This window comes from Equus przewalskii, chromosome 2 (genome assembly GCF_037783145.1).
Source record: "Equus przewalskii isolate Varuska chromosome 2, EquPr2, whole genome shotgun sequence".
Classification (NCBI taxonomy): domain Eukaryota; kingdom Metazoa; phylum Chordata; class Mammalia; order Perissodactyla; family Equidae; genus Equus; species Equus przewalskii.
The window spans coordinates 39,482,637-39,500,527 of NC_091832.1; the positions used below are offsets into that span (position 1 = coordinate 39,482,637).

The following is a 17,891-nucleotide window of genomic DNA, read 5'->3' on the forward strand; positions in this document are numbered from 1 at the left end:
TCCTTTCTCTCAGGCCTCAGCTCAAAGGCCACTTCCTCCGAGAAGCCTCCCTGATTGTCCTCTCTAAATCTATCACTCCCTATGTCCCTCCATCCCTCCTCTGCTGTGATCTCCAGCGTGGGACCCAAGCTCCTTCCAGGGTAATCAATTTCCTGGGTGCTCACTTGTGTCCCCTCCCCCAGGCCCTGAGTCCAGGGGAGTGTGGCCCTTCTGACTGTTCCCCACTCTGTCTCTAGTGCCTATGACAGGGACACGTGGGAAGGAATAAAGCCAGCCCACAGGTGTCTTTTATCCTTGGTGGTAGTGTATTTAAGTGAACTGGCTGCCAACACAAAATTCAGGAGTTTACATTTTAAAAATCTGCATTTATAGCCTTCCTTGGGAGCCAGATGAGGGAGAGGCCATCATGGAGGGCCCAATTCCTGAAGGGCACTGGCAGGAAAGGCTTCCGGGCAGCGGGTCCCCTTCCCGCCCAGGGCCTGCGAGCACCTGAGTTTCCTAACCAGTTGGTGAGGGACACACGATGGCCAAGCCAGGAGACTCATGGAAGGGGCTGGACACACAGGGGCCCCTCAGAAAGCCAGACCTGCTGCTGCTGCCGGGTCTGTGGGACCTGCTGGGGCCAACGAACATGGTGGCCGGGGTGTGGGGAGTGCTGGCTGCTTGTCGTCCAGACTCCAGAGGGGCCTGGGAGGAGGACGGGCCGGGTAGCTGCTCTGCTTAGAAGAGCCCCACACAGGCAGGGGAGACGGAGGGCTGAAATCACGGGACGGAAGGAAATTTCCACCCTGAGCCTCCACAGCCCCCAAATGTCACCCAAAGTCACCACAGCTGTTGCACATCATGAATCAGACACTGCAGGGGCGGATGGGGGACCACAGACCTGGGTTTACCCGTTCCCACAGCAGAGAAAGGTGTCAGGTGGGAGGGAGAGAAGGGGAGAGCAGAGGCCAGACAGACAGGTGGGGAGCAAAGAGAAGGGGCAGAGGGGAGAAAGGGTGGGCAGACACGGTCAGGGGTACACACGGGGCCAGGGACGAAGCCACACCTGGTCGGCTGTGAAAGAAGTGTCACTACGAAATCGGAAAGATGAATGAATGAGAGTTGGACAAAGACCAAGAATTGCTATCTGGAGCTCATTCATTCACTCGACAAACGTGTAGGGCCACCTGCTGTGTTCCAGGTACTGGCCCAGTCCCTTCCTGGGGAGTTCTCAGGATGGGGGTCACTGACAAGACCTCACACTGATGAGGACGGGCTATGTAGGGAAGACAGAAGTGGGCCACCTCAGTCAGAGAAGGAACATCCTTGAGTCAGGGGACAGGCAGGAAGGGCTGTTGCAGCCCTGCCACGGAGGCGGCATGCTCATCTCTGGACAAGGAAACTGAGGCCCGGCAGGGTTAAGGAGCCTGTGCAGATTCTCATGGCAGCAGAGCGGCCGGGACAGCATCTGGGACTGACCCGAGTCCATGGTCACTCCTGACCTCCCGCCAGCCGGTGCCGCCAGGTGAGCGGGCCTCGGGCCAGCAGAACCGACCTCTCACCACAAAACACAGCCAAGTGTGGATATCGGCGCTGCCCGCCAGGGCTGGCGCCTGGCACAGACCAGCTCCAGGGCAAAACGCAGACTGTGTCAAGGCAGCAGGGGCTTCCCCAGAGCCCACACGGTCCCCACAAGCCTGGAGCCTCAGTCCCAAAGGGACTGGGCCACAAGCCACAGGGAGTGGAGCCCTGGGGACACGATGTAGTCATTCAGCTTTCTGCCCCAGGGCTCTGGAGCCTGAGAGCCCAGGGGTGATTCCTGGCTCTTCCATTTACTAGCTGTGAGCCCTTGAACAAGCTGTGTAACCTCTCTGGGCCTCAGTTTCCCCATCTGTAAAATATAATAGGTATTAATATAATATTATAATAATATATAATAATTATGTAAGCATATGGTAATTGTGTAATAATATAACATTATTGTGTGTTATATCCATATGTATTATAACACACAGGAAAACCCCCTGCCTGGGTGTGGAGGACTCAAAGGACAAGCTGGATTGTCTGGAAGGAGGGTGTTCCTGGTGAAAAAAGCCGCGGGGGCAAAGCAGGAGGGTCTGGGTGAGTCTGGAGGACTGAAGGAATCCTGTGGCTCAGGGCGGCCCTGACGGGGAGCAGGAGATGGGGCTGGATGGTGAGCCGAGGCTGGTCACCCAGGGCTTCGACTGCCCTGCTGGAAGCTCGGCCTCGCCCGGCAGGGGCGGCCAGGAGGAGACGACTAAGACAGAAACCAGGAGGGAACACGAAGAGGGGGACGTGCCGGGTGCGCTCCCGCCTCTCACCTGAGCTGCTGGAGCTGGCCCGCACCTCCCCAGGCCCGCTGGCCTTCCCCGTGCCTGGGGCATGCAGCTGGTCCCCCGTGGGCGCCCTCTTGTCCGCGGTGCTGGCCGAGCTCTCCAGGGAGCTGCTGCTGGAGCTTTGCGCCGTGGTCAGCAGGTGCTGCTGCTCCTGGCCCGGAGCCCCTCCGGCCTTATCAGCAGGCAGGTGAGGCTGGATGGAGAGGAGAGAGGAGGGAGAGTGGTCAGCCCATCAGCCAACAACTCTTCCCCTCTTCTCGCCACCATCCGCACCCCATGTCACAGCACTTCACAGTTTACACGGCACTTCTGCCCACACTTGCACGTTCTTTCCACACACAGCACTTTCGGGACCTGTGATTCTCCGTGGTTTCTGTGACTGGAATCTGTCTGCCCCCTATGAGGTCAGGGGCCATGCGGCCCTGCTCGCCAAATAGTCTCAGAGGTGGGGCAGGACATTCATCCTCATTTTGCCTAAGGAAACAGAGGCTCAGAGCAGGAGAGTGACTTTCCGAAGGTCACTCCATCAGCACAGGGTGATGTGGCCCAGCCTAGCAGCCAAGAGCATGGACTCCAGAACTAAACAATGTGGGTACAATTCATGACTCCATCACTCACTAGCCGTGTGACCTCGGACAACTTAACCTCTCTGTGCCTCCATTTACTCATCTATAAAGGGAAAATAGAAACTTACATCCTAGGACTGTCATGAAGATTAAATGGCTGGGTATCTGTAAGTGCTCAGAACAATTCTGTTACATGGTGAGCTCCACACAAGGGTTTGCTAGATCAGGGGTAGGCAAACCCCTGCCACAAGCCAAATCCAGCCGCTACTGTTTTTGTACAGGCTGCGAGCTAAGAATGGTTTTTACATTTTTAAATGGTTGAAAAAAAGCTTTTAAAGAATAATTAATTTCCTGACGTGAAATTACGTGAAGTTCCAGTTTCAGTGTCGGTAAACACAGCCACTCTCATTGTTTACGCAGCATCTGCAGCTGCTTTCCTGCAGCAACGGCAGGGTGAGTAGCTGTGACGGTGACGATACGACCCCAAAAGCCTAAGATATTTACTATCTGGCCCTCGTGATCCATCAATCCATCCCGTGCAGATAGCCCTTTATCTAGGACCCTCAGCCAGGCTGTCTCCACAGCCCTTCCCAGACTCCATTCCCCCCGCTGCTCGGTGACTCCTCATGTCTTCTTTTCACAGAAGAACATCATCATCATCATCAACAACAAAAACAAAACATTAGTCAACGTTTGAGCGCCAGCCGGTGCCAAGCAGTGTGCTGAAGTCCCGCCAAGACACTATATTGATCCTTCCAACAGCCCAGTGTTATCCTTGCTTTGCAGACGTGAAAACCAAGGCCCAGAGAGGTTGAGTGACTTGCCCAAGGTCACACAGTTAGAACATGGTACAGCTAGGCTAAAACCCACAAGGCCTTTCCTGGGTCTCTGGGGATTCAGCTCTAGGGGCTCAAGACAAGGTGCCCGTTTCCAGCGCCCAGTGCTGGGAGGCACCTGGAAATTCCACCCCGAGACTGGTGCCTGTGCACACTAACTGAGCAGGCACACAAGCCCTTGCCTTGGGATTCCGGTGATTGCTGGATCCCAGGAAGGAGCTCGTCTGCTGCCCTGAGCAGGACGAGAGGGTCCGGGGCAGAATGAGAACTGAGGTGAGTTACAAGCTGGTGGGACACGGCCTAACATGGAAGGGGGAGGTGAGGGTCACAGGGCGGGTGTTTGCTATGGGGTTGCGGGCATGTTAGCCCCCCTCCCCGGGAAGGGCTGAGACCCCTGGGCTCGCTTCAGAGGGAGCTACAATTCCAGGAGCTCCGAGCAGCAGCTGCTCACTCTGGGCCATCAATGCAGACCCCGGCCCCCCGCCCACCATGGCTGTAGCCTCCAGACCCCTGAGCCCGCCCCAGCCCTCGGTTCTCCAAGGCCAGCCCACATCCTCGGACTCCAGCATGGAAGGATCCCTTGCCAGCTGTCCCATGAGGCCACGGAGGCCCAGAGAGGGTGAGTCTGGGGCTCAGCATCACAGAGCTGGTCCGTGGTAGGGGCAGGATGAGCCCAGACCAGGGTACCAGAGCTGCCCCCCTCCCACCGCAGCCTGCCTCCCTGGTTTACACCCCCAGCTTTGGAGGGATGGAGGGCATTCCAAATTCCGGCTGAGCCTTTGCCCAGGTGGTCTCACCTTGGCCACTGGCCCCTGCCCCCAGCGCTCTCTGAGCTTGGAGAGGTGGGGGACGGGGGGAGGCGCATCCAAATGTCATTCCTCACAACCCCGGAGAAGGGGCTTTTCAGCCCGTGTCCCACTGCTCTGCGGGTAGGAAGGGCCAGGCAGAACAGAAACTCCCAAAGGTCACAGCCCACCTCCCTCCTCCAAAGCCACAAGTTACAAAGTTCAGGCAGGCTCTGAGTGGGGCAGACGCATCCTGAGTCCTTTCCTCAGACTGGGACCCAGTAAGGGGGAGTACCGAGAGGGCTTGTTCGAAAAACAGGATCCCAGCCAGTCCCGGCCTGGCCCAGCCCTGCTGTGAGCAGAAGCAGAGACCCTGGCAGAGCCAGCAGCTGGGTCCTCCAGAGGCCCACAGGGGCCGTGTCTGTGTGTGCAAGTGTGTGTGCATGAGGCCCACACACCTATATGCGCAGGTGTGCAGGTATGTGAAGTGTGCACACATGTGTGTCTATGTGTGTGGGCGCATGTGTGCACATCTGTGAGCGGTGCAGTTAACGTGAGTGCTGGGGGTGGTGAAGAGAGGCACTCCAAGGTTTGTGTCCCAGGCCACTCTCATTAGCTGTGTGACCTTGGGAAAGTTTCTCAACTTCTCTGAGCCCAAGTTCCTAGGCCGTAAAAGTGGGGCAACAATCATATTGCCTGTGTCGTAGCACGGCTGTGAGACAAGACAATGCTCCGTACTGTGACTGGCATACGTTCCGCTCTTCATAAATGCTCACTCTCGTTATTAAACACGAGCCTGTGCACGTGTCTGTGGGGGCGGCTGTGGGTGAGCTCACACATATGGCTAGGCTGGCCTTTTCTAAACAGAGAAGCTACTGGTCCTGCCATGCCTGGAGGGACAGGGTGGGGCTGCTGACTCACCACGCTCTGGACTCCAGCGTTACCAGGCAGGGACCACTGGCAGCCAGGGGGAGGAAGAGAGGGTCACAGACCAAACAAGGGGCCAGAGGAGGGTGCCAGGGACTGAAGGGCCCTTGGGAAGCGACCAAGCTGAGGGCAGGCCCTGCCAGGGCTGGGGGTGCTTGGAGCAGCCATGAGTGTCTGCCCCAAGTGGGTGAAGGCGCAGCCTGTGGCCTCAGACTGTCTCAGACCTGGGCTAGACCCCTTCCCTAGGGGTCTAAGCTTACACGGGTACCTGGACCTCCCTGAGCCTCAGTTTCCTCACCAGTAAAATGGGGATGAGGATGCTGCATCCTCGCAGGAGTGTGGGGATGCAGTGCCATGGTGCAGGCAGGGAGCCTGGCACGGGGCTCAGCCAGGGCTGTGCTAGAACCAGCTCGGACCTGTACTGTTTCTTCCCAACCCCACGCTCAGTAAGGCCTGGGAGCTTGAACTCGGCCATGGTGGGAGCGTTTATAACACAGAAATGAGCAAACATCATAAATCTGGGTTTGGGTTTTTTTTTCCCCACTGGGGGGGCCAGTTACCAGCACACCACTGGGCTCTACACACAACAGTGCTAAACAAATAGCAGCTGAGTTGCTCACACTTAGTAACCACAAGACCGAGTGGAGGGAAAGAGGAAGCGGAGGCTGCAGGGCCCCACCCAGGACATCTTTGCTGCACTGCGTGTTGGGAAACCCACTAGGCCGGGAAGGAGCACGGTGGCTGGGCCGCTGAGGTGGAGCTTGCAGGGCACACTGGCTCCCCAGCCACCAGGCAGCAGCTGTCAGCATCCCTGAACCGAAACCAGAGAAAGGAAGGGGTGGCACTCGCACCCTGGGAGAATGAGAAACGGTTTGAACTCCCAAACCAGTGCTGATGTCTGCTAAAATACTGGAGGGCAGGCCAAGGAGAACTGCACCAGGAGTCCAGAGACAAGCCCTCGGCCAAGCGTGTGTGATTGTGGGCAAGTCACTTCCCCTCTCTGCACCTCTGTCCTGGTCAGCAAAACCAGGAGATGAAACCGGTCTCTGGTCCCTGCCACATCCAGAGCCGTGGGGAGACCTCAGGCACTGGGCCGCCCCGGGCTGAGCTCTTCTCTAGCACAGTGACTTCCGAGCAGAGGTGACTCTGTCCTCTCGGGGACATCTGGCAATGTCTGGAGACATTTTCGGTTGTCACTCCTGGAAGGCAATGCTGCTACCTCTAGTGGGGAGAGGCCAGGGATATTGGGGAACAGCCTATAATGCACAGGACAGCCCCCCAGAACAAAGCATTTTCAGGCCCCAAATGTCAGCGTTGCTGAGGCTGAGAAACGCCGCCCCAGCAGGACGGGGGCATGGAGGGAGCTCCTCAGACTCTGCTCCCTCGCCTGTAACGGTGCCCTGTCCACCAGGTACGGGGTTGCGGCAGACACTGTGCCAGCTCAGCCCATACCTGTCTCCAAGCCCTCTTCCCTGCTGTCCTCCACCACAGAGGCTGGATGTCAAAGCGCCCCCTTCCTGCCTCCCTTGCAGCTAGGGATGGTCACGTGACACCATTCTGGCCAGGGAGACGAAAAGAGGAGTCTACCCAGGGCTTCTGGGAGAGCGGCTGGTTTCCTGGTGAAAGGCACTGTGGCTGGCTGGCCATTTCCCCCTCTTTTTCCTGCCTCCGACCCAGAGGTCACATCTGAAGTGGTGATCACCATCTTATGACCTAAGGCCAGCAGCAAGAGAACAAAAGCCAACACACTAAAAAGATGGCAGAGCCTGGGGTCCCGCTGGCCTCACAGGGGATGCACGTGAACTGCTCCAGCAGCAGTCAACCCCTCGACGTCTTGGTAGGTGTGAAAAATAAAGCCCTGTTGCTTTAAGCCACCCTTCAGCTTGCAGCTAGTTGCAGCCGAATGCCTTCCTGATGGAAGACCAGACTGTTTCTAGCAAAAGTCCTTCACGGACCCTACTTCATAAAAAGATCAGAGGTGAGCTGCTTTGGTTGAAATGGGAGGAGGACCCAGGGCCCTGCCCCGTTGCCTCCACCTCAACCCCAGAGATGACCCCCTGGGGCCTTCTGTGGGACGCTGGGGTACCCTAGCACTCAGTTTGCAAACCACTGCCCCATGAGAATGTGCTAAGCACCAGGGAGAGGCTGAGAAGTGCTACCAGCTGAGGGAGAGGCACAGCCCTGCAAGCGGGCTCAGCGACGCAATCCCCATTTAATGCTGAGGAGACAGAGCTGCGAGCAACGTCACCTCTGCCCAAGGCCACACCCTGGGTCTGTGGCCACATGCTTGCCACGGGCACCACCAACACCCTGCTCCCTGATGTGGCCTTTCATACTCACAGTCTCCTTTGCCAGGACACAGAGAGCTGCCTACCCCTGAGGACAGACCCGGGCTGCCCCTTCCTCAGCCTCCCAGGGCTCAGCACCCCACCTGACACTGGACAGACCAACCGATGGAAGTCGCTGCTTCCTGCGGAACAACCAAGCCCACCAGGCAGGAGAGTGGGGGGCAGGGGGGCAGAGGGGACTCACCACCTTGGCTTCTCCTTGCAGGCAGAAGGACTTCTCTGCAAAGAGGAGAGAGGGGACAAGTCAGGGAGAGTGACTTCCTCAGGGCCCGTGTGCTCTAATGGGGAGGGCAACATGGGGCCCAAGCAGCAGCAGCCAGAGTAGGCCCAGCCCTGCGGGGGGCAATGACAAGGCACACAAAAACCTCTATATCCAATGCTCCAGCTGGCCCGAGGCTGTGCCAGTCCCCTCCACCACCCCCAACCATTGTGCCACCTCCCCACCTTTGCTCATGCCAGGCCCTTGGCTAGCACACCCTTTCTTTCCTGCACACACCCCACCCATCGAAATCTCACCCAGCTCAGAGGCCAACTGCTCTAGAAAGCCTGAAGCCCCGGGAGTCCTAGGGAAGAATCCTGGTCTCCCCCTTGCACGGCCCTGATGGCATCTGGCCTCTCAGTAGATGAGCAAGTGGAAGCGCCTTCCACCCCAGGCCCTAAGCTCCTACAGAACAGGGACTGCAGCACGCAGCTCCGGCCGACCCACAGGCTGTGCCCAGGGCTGGACTCACGGGAGATGCCCCAGAAAAGCTTCCCGAGCCAATGGAGGAAAGAGGATGGAGGAAGGAAGGAAGGAAGGAACGGAATCTTACTTTTCTTCTGGGTCATGATGACACAGTTCACCAGCCCGATTACTAGCAGACCCAAGGCTGTCACTCCCACGATCAGCCCTAGAAGGAAAAGAGAAGCTCAAAACAGCTGCAAAGAGCAAACTCGGATGTCCCAGGTGGCAAGCAGGTCAGTTAATGACCAAAGGTGGCTGGCGTTGTCACAGGCGAGGGGCAAGCCAGGGTCAGAGGCTCTCAAATTCAATTAAAGAACAACCCAAAAACCGTGTGCCAAACAAAACACGTCTGTGGGCTGCATACAACCTCAGGGCCACCGGTTTGAGAACTTGGCCTGATGCAGTCCTAACCCCAGAAGGGAAGCCCCCAAGATGACCTGGCCCAGCCCAGCATCTTCACAGCCTGATGGGTTCATCAGAAACCGCAACCAGGAGACCAGCTCCCCGACCCCTTCTCTCCCCACCAGGGGCTCTCACTGACAGCACTGGGTCTCGGGAGAAGACAAGTCCCCCCAGCACCTGCATCACAGCAGAGTACAGCGTCCAGCCCACAGCAGGCTCTGAGTAAGCCTCTGAGACAGGAGGGAGGAGGGAGGGGCCCTCTTGTGACTTACCAATTGGAAGGGAGAAGTTGCCAGTGATGAGCCCTTCAGCTGGGGGGCTTGGAACCATCGGGGGCAGGGGGGAGGTACCAGGAGCTGTGCTGGGCCCGCGGGTCAGCTCCGCGTGATGGGATCTCGTGGACCCTGGCTGGGGCGCAGAGGCTGGCTCCGAGGCCACTCTCGGGGTGGGAAGCACAGACTTGCAGACGGCATCCATGCTGGCATTGCCAGGGACGGCCACCGAGCTACAGCTGCAGACGAGGAGACTCGGTTAGGGGCAGCAGAGGGCTCAAGGGCTCAGGGTGGCTGGGTTCACCGGCAGGAGCCAGGCCAGTGGGCAAGGGCCCCAGCCGGCGGGATGGGGGAGTGAGTATGTGTGCCATACCCTTTCTCAGGACCACCCCTTCCTGTTCCCACTCCCACTCTCCCCAAGCTCCCCACCCAGTCTTGACTTCCAGGGCAAGGCTACTGTTCACCGTGCTGTCTGTCCTGGGGGCCACCGGCAGATAAACCGGCCCTGGCGTTGAACCGGGCTCGGCAATGCCTCCACCCAAGGGAGCAAACGGGAGCCTCCAGGCCCCGTGGCCCAGCCGCTCTGTGCTCCAGACCCCAGAGTCACTCAGGGACAGCCCCTCCCTGCTCCCCTAGAACCACGGGACCCAGCCACTCACTTCCGGTGGGGCCTGCAAGTATCTGTGGACGACGTCCTGTCGGAGAATGTCCCTGGGGCACAGGCAGCGCACACCACGTTTGATGTCGCAGTTCCTTCAAGGAAAAATTGGAAGCTGTCACCAGCTCAAACACTCTGTGGACCAGGTAGGCCTTGACACTGGAGCCCCGGGGGACATCTGAGGGGCCCACAGACCTCTGTCTGCACCTCTACCCCTAAATACACACACACACACACACACGTGCGTGCACACACGCACACACGCACACACACACACACACAGAGCTGGGCGGTGTTTGTCTTTAACCAATTCGAGTGACTTCCTGGTCTCCAGGGTCACATGGGTTCATCTTCCTGTGGCATGACCTGATGTTCCAGTAGCTTAGGGCTTAATCTGATCCATCTCTGGACCCCCAGGGCCTAGCACACAGCAGGTGCCTAACTACGAGCCTGAAGGAAAGAACGAATGAGGGAAGTGGGCACAGATGGATGGCTACCACGTTTCCAGGCTGGGCTGATGGGTTGATACTGCAAAGGAAAGGCCCAAGGGGGTCCCCAAGGACCTCTGGCCCTCGCCCCACACATACCTGGCTTGGCCACGCCGAAGCCGGGCGGGCACTTGCGCAGCAGCCCGCAGACCTGGCACCCCTCCTGCCTTGGAAGTATGCAGTACCTGCCCGGCTCGCAGGTGCAGATGCGGTTCTGCTTCAAAGTACAGGCTTGAGTTTCCACTTGGCCTAGAGGAGTGAGAGGGCGGCCCAGGGTCATTCGTGCCTTCACCGGCCCTGCCCATGGCCACCCCTACTCTGCCCTCCCAGCCACCCACCGCCCACAGAGAGCTCTGATCTCCCTCAGGCTGGCGGATCCCCTCTGCAGGGGGCAAAAAGAACACTGGCCAGGGAGTCCCAAGGCCTGTGGTCCTGCTCCAGCTCCATCCCAGCGTGAGCGAGCAGGCCTGCTCTCTGAGGCACGACTTCCTGGACTCTAAAGTGCGCAGTCTTCGTGCTGCGGCCCTGGGCCTGCCTGTCCCATGGGCCATGTGCAAGGATTCAGTGAGACAGAGGATGGAAACGCCATGGATAAACAGTAAAGGGCTGTACCCATGAACCTCATGCTCTGGGCATAACAACTGGTCTGGAGTGATCCCAGCCAGCTTTCAGCCAAATGGCCTGAAGCGCCTGGTGGCCAGGGGCGGATGCTGGGGACCACCCCCTCTCTGGGCCTACTCACCGGTGCTGCAGCGGGAGCCACAGCTCAGGCACTCGGGGAGCCAGTTCCAGAGCTGGGTGTATGTGCTGTCCTCGCAGGGGACACACACCGTATCTGAGGTCTCGTTGCAGAAACTTTTTGCGCGGCAGCCTGAGAAAACAAAGGCCAGAAGTCTCAGTGAGGTGGGGCTTCTGCCAGGACCCTGGGCTCATCCACTGTTCCCCAGAGCCCCAGAGTTCTGAAGCCTAGGTGGGAAGGCCCTTTGATGGAGGTGCAAGTCCTCCATCGACTCATCTCATATCTAACATGAGCCAGCTGCCATTCCATTTCTGAACCCCCACTGCTCATAAAACATCTTCCCCTCTGCTCTTTCCAGATGCCTGGAATTCCACTATTGGACTTTGCCTATTACTAGTCAACAACACTTTAGTGAAAACTAGTTTGTCAGTTCTTTTCTTCTTTAGAGTTGGGTAAAATTCTCCACCTGGGGGTATGAACTCAAGGAGAAAAAGGTAGTAGGAATGTAGTCCCTGGGGGACTCCTGAAGGCCTGGAGAGAAGGCACGCCAGGGGATGGGAGAATGCCCACGGCATATCTTTAGGAAGTTTCCCTTCTGAGCCCTGCCCCCATTCCTAAACTGCCAAAGTCACTGCTCTGTTAATCTAGTAACTTCTTAGAGACTCTGCCAGTTACCAGAAGAAAGAAGAGTCCCTTCCGCTGGGGTCCCTTACAATGGCTGTGGGAGGTGAGAGGTACACATGGGCCTGTGCACATCTCAGACTAATGCTCAGCGCCCTCCAGTGGATCTGGATCCTGCAGAATAAAAGTCAAGCTCCTCACCATGGTCCCTGCTCGCTTACTTACTTACTCACCCTGGGCCACACACTAGCCTCACTGTTTCCCAAGTTCACCAAATAGGCCCCCACCTCAGGGCCTTTGCATCTGCTGTTGTTCCCGCCTGGCGTGCTGTTCCCTATATATGTGCATGACTCACTGCCTCACCTCTTGCATGTCTCTGCCCAAGTGTCAGCAACTCAGATAGGCCTTCCTGACCACCCTGCATAAAGCAGCGTGTCCTACTCCATCTGTCTCCACCTGCCTTACTCTGCCTCATTTTCTTCACTGCACTCACTCTCTGACCTCTCGGCTCATCTATTTCCTCTGCTGGTTTATCTGTCGGTCCCTCTATTAGAACGTAAAATCCACGAGGGTGAGGATTTTGTCTGCCCTGCTCTCGGTTGTATTCCTAGCACTTAGAACAGCGTCTGGCACACAGCAGATGCTTTATAAATAATATAGGAATGAATGGTTAAATGAATGAATAGATGGATGGCAGCGGGAGTTGGGCCACCTGGCTGTCCCAACTGGGGCCAGGCCTCAGGTCCACCATCTGTGAAATAGGTAAGCATTCATTGACTCAGTCAAATATGTACTGAGCACCCACTATGTGCCAGGCATGGGGATTCAGTGGAGAGCAAGCCCACAGTGGGGGCAACAAAAGAGGAGTCAGGCCATGATTGCAGCGTGACAAGGGCTGCTGCCATGGGGGATGCCAGGCGCACGGGAGCTCAGAGGAGGAACAAGACCTGGCCAGGCAGTGTAGGCAGGCTTCCTGAAGGAGGTGGACATCTAAGCTGAGGTCGAAAGGATAAATAGGAGTCATCCAGGGGAAAGGAGTTTGGAAGTGCACCAGGAAGAGGGGACAGCATGTGCAAAGCCCCAAAAGCAAGAGGGAGCATGGGGCCAATTCATGGAACCAGAAGGAGTTCAGTAAGCTGCTCCCCCAACCTCTGTGCACACGCCCCCTCCAAGGCACCAGTCCCCAGCAACCCAGCCAGTCCGAGGGTTGGGTCCCAGCCGCTGCCCCTCACCGGGTGGACACTGGCTGCACCGCCTCTGGGCCCTCTCGTCGTAGTATTCTCTTGGCTGGCACAAGTTGCTGGGCTCCGGGACAGAGCGGGGAAACACCACCTGGAGCGGGAAGGAAGGACGCCATCAGCATGGCAACCGGCGGAGTCCGCCACGCCTGACGCCAAGATCCCCGTCCCATGTCCTGTGAATGTGTGGCCCTCTCCCTGCTGAGGCCCTACTGATTGGGGACTTCTCCACGTGGAGCAGGTAGGAGTAGAAGGGAGAGGCCCTGGCTCCCTCCACCCCCGCCTCCTCCCCCATCTGCGGCACATGCCTGTCTGCAGGTGCGGGCACTGAGCAAGCTGGCTCCTCACACTCCACGGGGCGGATGTGGGGCCCCGAAGCTGCCCAGAAGGCAGGGGTCTTGGTCACAGAGAACCACAGTGCTCAGCACAAAGCTGCCCTCTAGGTAGGATGCCTTCCCTTCCCTCTTGCACCTGGGAATCGCCCCTTAGTCCTTCCAGCTGAGTACTGCCTCCTCTGGGAAGCCCTCCCTCACTCCCCCAGGCTGATTCAGGTTCCTCTTCCTCTGGGCTCTCTCTGAACACTGGATATGGTCCCTTCTCATGATCATCTCATCATGCTGAAATGGGGTGCCTATTTGTCCTTCTATCCCCGTGGGTGCACGTGTGTGCACATGCACACACGCACATACACACACACACACACCACACATCTGTAATGGAGAGGGCAGAAATGACGGCCTCGTCATCTCTAGACCCTCAGCCTCCAACGCAGGGCCCACAGCAGAGTTGGGGCCCGTAGAAGGCTATTTGTTGACGGCCGTGATGATGACAGTCACCATTTCTTAAGCACTTACAGGGTGCCAGGGACCGTTCTGAGGGCCCCAGGTACTCCAGTCAGTGGAGGCCGTTGCTCCCCACTCTGACCCCCTTTACCGGCAGGGCACTCCTCTCCCGCTGCCGGGGATGTTGCCTGATAATGGCTCCCAGCCTCCAGGTTCCAGAACCCCCGAGGCTCAGGCTGCAGGGAGGGAGGCTCAAGCTGCCCTCCCCTCCCCCTCCACAGCACCCCCAGCCTGCTCGCCCGGGAGTAGCCCGGGTGTCGGGAGCCATGCCTGCCAAAGCCTGAGGCAGCGGGGCCCTTGGCTGGCCCCTGCATCGAGGAAAGCGGACCTGGAAACCCAGCTGCCTTCCCGCTCAGCCTGGCAGGCAGCCCCAGACCCACCCGAGCTGCATGCAGCTCAGTGCTAATAGCTGGAAGCCATCAGGGGATGACCCCAAGGGGCTGGGGTTTCCTTCTGCGGAGCAATCTGTGACTTCTTGCCCCACGCACTTGCCTGAGCTGCCTCCTCCACCGGGAACATACTGATGTTTCACAAAATTTCATTTGTCCCTTCTGACAGCAGCTTCCCCCTGAAGGGTGCCCTGCCCGCACCCCTCCCTCAATAATCACTCGGACCCAGAATCCCAACCTTCCTCCATCAGGGTTCCTGGCACACGGGGCTGGACCCCCACCAGCTGGGCGCCCTATGAGGTTGTGCGCTGGGGGTGACTTCTTGCTATGACCCCAGAGCCTGGCATGTAGCAGGTGTCAGGGGTCGCTAATCTAAGCAGTGGCTTCATTACAATGTCATTTCCTGGAGGGGCCTGACCTCAGCACCAGGGCCATGAAGCCCAAGTACAGGTGCCCCCACCGTGGCGGCCTGCCCCTGGAGCCCTGCCCCCACCCCGAGCCCAGGCACAGGCTCAGAGCCAGACCCCAGGAAGTTAGCTCTAGAGAGGTTGGGAGAGATGCAGGTGGCTGGCACGGGAAGTGGGAACCATTCTGCATAGCACAGAGCCTAAAAATGTCAGTTCCATTCCCATCTGGACCATAAGCTTGCATGCCCATGGCTGGGCACACATATGCATGCACACATGTGCATGCACACACACACACACACACAACACACACACACACGATCCCAGTCCTCCTGCACCCCCGTTGGGTCCTGGAGCCAGGCGCCTGGACAGCAGCAGGGGTCCTCACAGATGGCTTGGGACTCATAGCCCGTGTCCAAAGCACCCTAGGGGCCTGTTATTAACGCTGACTCCCACCCCAACAAACGGGGCAGCAGCTCAGGGGGTGGGCCAGGAAGCTGTGCTGTTAAAAAAAGAAAAAGAAAACCTCCTGAAGTGCTTCTGGTGCCTCGCTGCTGAACCTCGCTGAGCATCTGGCACCCATGGACGGAGGCAGACGGCTGGGTGGGGGCACACGGAGGAGACCCAGCGATCAAAGGCTGGGGGGCCCCCTAACCAGAGAGACCGTACCTTCTGCTGTTCCCTTCACATGCACCATTCAACTGCGCATTAACTGTCCCCCCACAGGCCCCAAACAGGCCTTCCCTGCAGGCTGCTGCCGTGTGGCTTCCCTGCTCTGCCTACGCGCCCCAAGAGGCAGCTGCCCTCCCCTCGGAGAGCATCCCGGAGGGTGGGGGGGGCGCACCTCCTTCCCTGCCACCCCCTGCCCCACAGGGCAGCTGGCACAGGACCCTGTGTCCCCCACCAGTACCTAGGGGAGCCCCTCACTCATGTGGGGCCTGAGAACCACAAAGCCAGGGCAGCTGTGGCAGGGGAGAGAAATCCCCCCACCGGCCCCAGGGCAGCCTCCTTTAGCCCAGCGGGACCTGCCCTGGCTGGGGGAGGATTTCCTGTCAGGCCCAAAGGGCCTGATGGGAAAGGGCCCTGCCATGGCCAAGTGGGGGCTCTCGCTCTACCCACAGGCCAGGGATTCCTGGACAAAGGCAGGCAGCTGGACCCCCACGGCCCCCAGGCCACTGCCCAGCAGCCGGCCCTCCAGGGTCTCTTCCTGTCTGGATCTGGCCACAAATACCCTCCCCTCCACTTCCTCCTGCTGCCCTGTGAGGCTCCAGCCCCGAGCCGCTGGCAGCTGGCGAGGGGTCAGCCCTCCCTTGAGCAATCTCGAGGCCTGTTTATCCTCTTGGACAGAAAAAGAAAAAAACCCACAGCCCTGTCATGGCTAAACAATGAGGAACAGAAAGCCCCTGCGCAGAACGGGACAAAAGGTCACTCCCTCCATGGCAGCGCTCCTCGAGAAGGGCCGCCCGGACCCCAGCCCTGGGCGCCGGCCTCAGGCCAGCGCAGGGGCCACGAGGGCCGGAGTCCCTGAAGGCCCCCAGAAAGTGGCGAGCAGCCTCCGGGAAACGTGGGGCTATGGCAGCTTCCAGTCCCTTTGGCTGGCCTTGGGGAGGCTCAGATCTATCTATACACCTCCCACCCACAGGGAGCTCTGACATTCTGAAATGAGGAAATAAATCGGACAGTACTCGATTCACCCAGCATGTTTAGCAGACTCAAGGTTTCAAAACACAGGGGCCCCAGGTGAAAATCTGGAAATCACTGATGAGCGTCGGTCACCCATCTAACAGGTGGGAAATCTGTGACGCCGTGCGAGGCGGGGCGGGTGGGCGGGAGGAGGAGATAGATGATGGATGGACAGATGAGAGATAGACAGCAAGTCAGAGAGAGAGAGAGAGAGAGGTAGGTAGGTAAGAGAGGAGGAGAGGAGGAGAGATGAAAGGAGGGAGGGAGGGAGGACCCATCTGACACCCAATGTGTGAGGCAGGTCTGACTGTGCCCATTTCACAGATGAGGAGGTGGAGATGGAAAGAGGCAAAGCCACCTCCCGGGGTCTCCAAAGGCTCTGGGCCATTCCAGGGCTGGCTGGCGGCAGGCTAACGGAGGACTGTGCTCAAGGAGGCCATGGGGGCCCAGCCCTCACCCACCGCAGGCCTTGGAGCTGCCTCACAGCCCCATTTCCTCTCCTCGGCACTGGGCTCCCCCCTCCCAGGACAGGAGGAACCCGCAGTCCGGAGGAGCTAGCACCTACTGTCTCCCAGGAGCGGCTAGACGCACCGTCTGGGACGGTCTCCCCCCACTTCACAGATGCTCAGAGACGCGAAGCGACGTGCCCAAGGCCACACCGGACCAGCTGTAGGCCTTGCCATCCCCGTCCTGCCGCCCTTCTCTTTGGGGCCCAAACTTCCCTTTCCCCTCGACACAGACCCAGCACCCCTGCCCACCAGGGGGTCTCCATCCTGCTCCAGGTTCTCAGCTTTGGCCCTTCAGGGAGGAAGGAAAACAATGGGATATTCGTTAAGCACCTACTATGTGCCGGGCCAGGCACCTTATAGAAGCCCACTTCCCCTGAAAAAGCTGGTGGGCGTGTGCCCATTTCACAGCGCAAGGAGATCAAGGCACTTGTCTGAGGTCATCCAGGAAGGAGGAGGTGGCCCTGGGATGTGACTCTTGCCCTGATCCCACTGGGGGATCTTTGGTCCCCTACTCGGGACAGCTGAAGGAGCCAGATGCAGGGATCCACCATCTGCCTTCGTCCTTGAGTCACTGCCATGCCACCAGCCCCCTCCAGCCACCTCCACACCGAGCAGTGACCGGAGTACTGACTCACATGGGCACACATGCTCTCTCTTACACACACACACACACACACACACACACACCCCAATGCAGGGAACCCTCTTGGCCTCAGGCCATGATGCTCTGACCTCAGCTCTGACCTGGTTCACCAGGTGGCCACCCAGGAGCCTCAGAACGAACCCGTCTTCTGCAGCAGCCGGGGACACTCAGTACCTGGGCCCTGGCTCTGCCCAGAACTGCATGAGTCACCGGGCTCCTGAGAGGCCCATCCTTGGCTGGCAGCCCCTCAGCAGGCAGGGGCAGGGGCAGCACAGGCTCAAAGGAGGAGTCTGCGAGTAGGGAAGCTGATTGGCAGCTGTGCCGAGTGCTGGAAGCATGTGTGGCAGCCAATGAAGACCGTGACAAGGCCCAGCACTGGGGGCAGGATTGAGGCACAGAAGCTCAGGGCGGGCAGGAACCTCAGACATCATCTCAGACGACCTCCCATTTAGTGGTGGAAAGTCAGGGGCAAAAG

The 17,891-nt window shown here is 58.7% G+C and overlaps 1 protein-coding gene across 4 annotated transcripts in view; it reads right to left on the reverse strand.

Moving 5' to 3' along the window:
• TNFRSF1B (TNF receptor superfamily member 1B) overlaps positions 1–17,891 on the reverse strand; it is a 33,699-nt gene that overhangs the window by 3,613 nt on the left and 12,195 nt on the right. For all 4 annotated transcript variants that reach the window (XM_070603177.1, XM_070603164.1, XM_070603166.1 and 1 more), the window contains exons 2-9: positions 12,938–13,037; positions 11,088–11,216; positions 10,445–10,594; positions 9,859–9,952; positions 9,200–9,438; positions 8,614–8,691; positions 7,986–8,020; positions 2,325–2,532 (exon numbers count right to left, since the gene is read on the reverse strand). In XM_070603177.1, the coding sequence (XP_070459278.1) occupies positions 2,325–2,532; positions 7,986–8,020; positions 8,614–8,691; positions 9,200–9,438; positions 9,859–9,952; positions 10,445–10,594; positions 11,088–11,216; positions 12,938–13,037 (1,033 nt within the window). The remainder of the gene's footprint in view (positions 1–2,324; positions 2,533–7,985; positions 8,021–8,613; positions 8,692–9,199; positions 9,439–9,858; positions 9,953–10,444; positions 10,595–11,087; positions 11,217–12,937; positions 13,038–17,891) is intronic.